The sequence below is a fragment of the Conger conger genome, chromosome 3, assembly GCF_963514075.1.
Source record: "Conger conger chromosome 3, fConCon1.1, whole genome shotgun sequence".
NCBI classification, from domain to species: domain Eukaryota; kingdom Metazoa; phylum Chordata; class Actinopteri; order Anguilliformes; family Congridae; genus Conger; species Conger conger.
The window spans coordinates 73,674,386-73,676,885 of record NC_083762.1 but is presented as its reverse complement, the minus strand read 5'-3'; the positions used below and the strand labels follow the sequence as shown (position 1 = coordinate 73,676,885).

The following is a 2,500-nucleotide window of genomic DNA, read 5'->3' as shown; positions in this document are numbered from 1 at the left end:
TAGATCACAGGGCGCACGTTTGCGAGGCTGAACACGTGTCAATCACAGAGCGCACGTTTGTGAGGCTGAACAAGTGTGGAGAACAGTACACTACGGAGCGCACGTTTGCCAAGCAGAAACAGAAAGTTGAGTTGCGTGTCGAGACCGGAAGCGGGCGAGCTCGGCGTACCTGACTCCGGTCGCGCGCGTTGGTGTAGCGGATCTTCTGGATGAAGTAGAAGATGAGCCAGGCGGAGGAGATGATCATGAGCACGATGAAGGAGATGGAGACGAAGACCAGCGAGCCGCGGTTGATGTTCTTGGGCGGGCCACGTGGGCCCAGGATGATGCTCACCAGCACCGTCAGGTTCTTCTCCAGGAGACTGACCATGTCCTTCCCATAGGCCTCTGTGATCATCACCGCCACAATGTCCCCAGTGCCTGAGATACACACACATATACACATTAACACTCACACACTCTCTCTCTTACACACACACATACACACACACGGTCATGTCCTTCTCCAGGAGACTGACCATGTCCTTCCCATAGGCCTCTGTGATCATCACCGCCACAATGTCCCCTGTGCCTGAGATACACACACACACACACACACACACAAACACACACACACACACACACACACACACACTCAGAATCAGTCTATAGGATCACTGTTACAATGTCCCGGGTGCCTGCGGTACACACACAGTCAGATTCACACATAAACCAGACCTCTCCAGCCTCACATCCACAAGATGTCTATTCACACCTATACAAACCACAACCTCAAGGGAAGCAACCAAAGCACTGAACATGTCCACCCTCCTCAAACACCACATAGCTCACAGGCTCACAGCTCACCGTCAGTCACACAAGGTCTGTGGACTCCTCACAGACTCCTCACAGACCGTCAGTCACACAAGGTCTGTGGACTCCTCACAGACTCCTCACAGACCGTCAGTCACACAAGGTCTGTGGACTCCTCACAGACCGTCAGTCACACAAGGTCTGTGGACTCCTCACAGACCGTCAGTCACACAAGGTCTGTGGACTCCTCACAGACTCCTCACAGACCGTCAGTCACACAAGGTCTGTGGACTCCTCACAGACCGTCAGTCACACAAGGTCTGTGGACTCCTCACAGACCGTCAGTCACACAAGGTCTGTGGACTCCTCACAGACCGTCAGTCACACAAGGTCTGTGGACTCCTCACAGACCGTCAGTCACACAAGGTCGGTGGACTCATCCCTGTACTATATCAGTGCATTGTAAGGAAAGCAGTTAAGAGCACTTTGTCAGAGCTGAAAGTCATAAAAGACAAACATAAGGCACTCTCCTCACTGGGGGAAAAAAGATGTCAAGCTGCAGTTTTTTATTATTTTTTTTAAAGATCTTTAGTCTGATTTGATTTCAACCTTGGAAAAGGAGCACAGCATGCTCCCCCTGTTCCCTGCTGATAGCCAGTGTCCTGTGACATGGAGAGGGGGGGGGTGGAGGGGGGCTGCCGGGCTCTGGGGAGGCAGCGGAGAACAGGTTCAGCTCAGCCTCTCCACAGAGGGGAACACAGAGCCGCCGAATACCAGATGTGCGGTCAAGACGGCGACGGTTTTGCGGCTAACTTTGTTGAACGATTTTTAAATAAACATTTAGTTCACCACCAACGCCTTTAATATGAATGGATGGAACAGAGGTCTATAACAAGGCTAACTATCATTGCTGTCTTCGCCGTTAAGTAGCCCTTTTTGTTCACCACGCAACGCACTACCTTTTCCAACTGTTAGCGAACGTTAGCTAACATTTCTGGCAAAACAGACAAAAGTTGGAATAAGTCGGCGAACGTAAGCTATGTATGTTGGGGGTGCTGAGCATTGTCGAAATTGAAAGGGGGGGGGGCTGGCAGACTGAGACAGGGGCATTATTTAAACTCTGGCCCTCAAATCCAAATCCAGACCTGGTTTCCTTTTCTCCCAGGGAATTAGTGCTACTGATGGCCAGACTGTCTTCACACCTGGCTCCCAGATAAAGTGGTAGTGGAAAACCAGCAGTTCTCAGCCCTTGAGGACCAAGAGTCACTGATCTAAACAGAGGGGGCAGGGGTCTGGCTATGGGGGAGGGGGGTGAGCATTATGCTGTATGTTAACCTGGTGGTGTTGAGCATTCAGTGTGAGAAGACCACAATTCCCAGAAGCCCTCGGGAGCAGCTGGCTAGCCCCTCCTCTCTGTCAGTGACTGATGTGTTGCCGTGGCACCGCTGGTCTCATGGGCACCAGCGCAGCCCAAAGGTCCAGCAGGAGGATTTACTCAGTTTCACAGCCTTACAAATACAACTCAGCCCCTAACCTTTCAGTCCTGTCCTCTCAATAAAATCTGAGAAATTATAGAACTGTATACGGCAACTATGTACACACACACACACACACGCACAGACACACCTACGCAAACACACACACACACACATACATACTGTATATACACACATATGCACACAAACAAACACACACACACGCAGACAAA

At 51.0% G+C, this 2,500-nt stretch overlaps 1 protein-coding gene across 4 annotated transcripts in view; it reads right to left on the bottom strand.

The window, feature by feature from the left end:
- rnf130 (ring finger protein 130) overlaps positions 1-2,500 on the bottom strand; it is a 58,504-nt gene that overhangs the window by 28,763 nt on the left and 27,241 nt on the right. For all 4 annotated transcript variants that reach the window (XM_061234498.1, XM_061234497.1, XM_061234500.1 and 1 more), the window contains exon 4: positions 170-420. In XM_061234498.1, the coding sequence (XP_061090482.1) occupies positions 170-420 (251 nt within the window). The remainder of the gene's footprint in view (positions 1-169; positions 421-2,500) is intronic.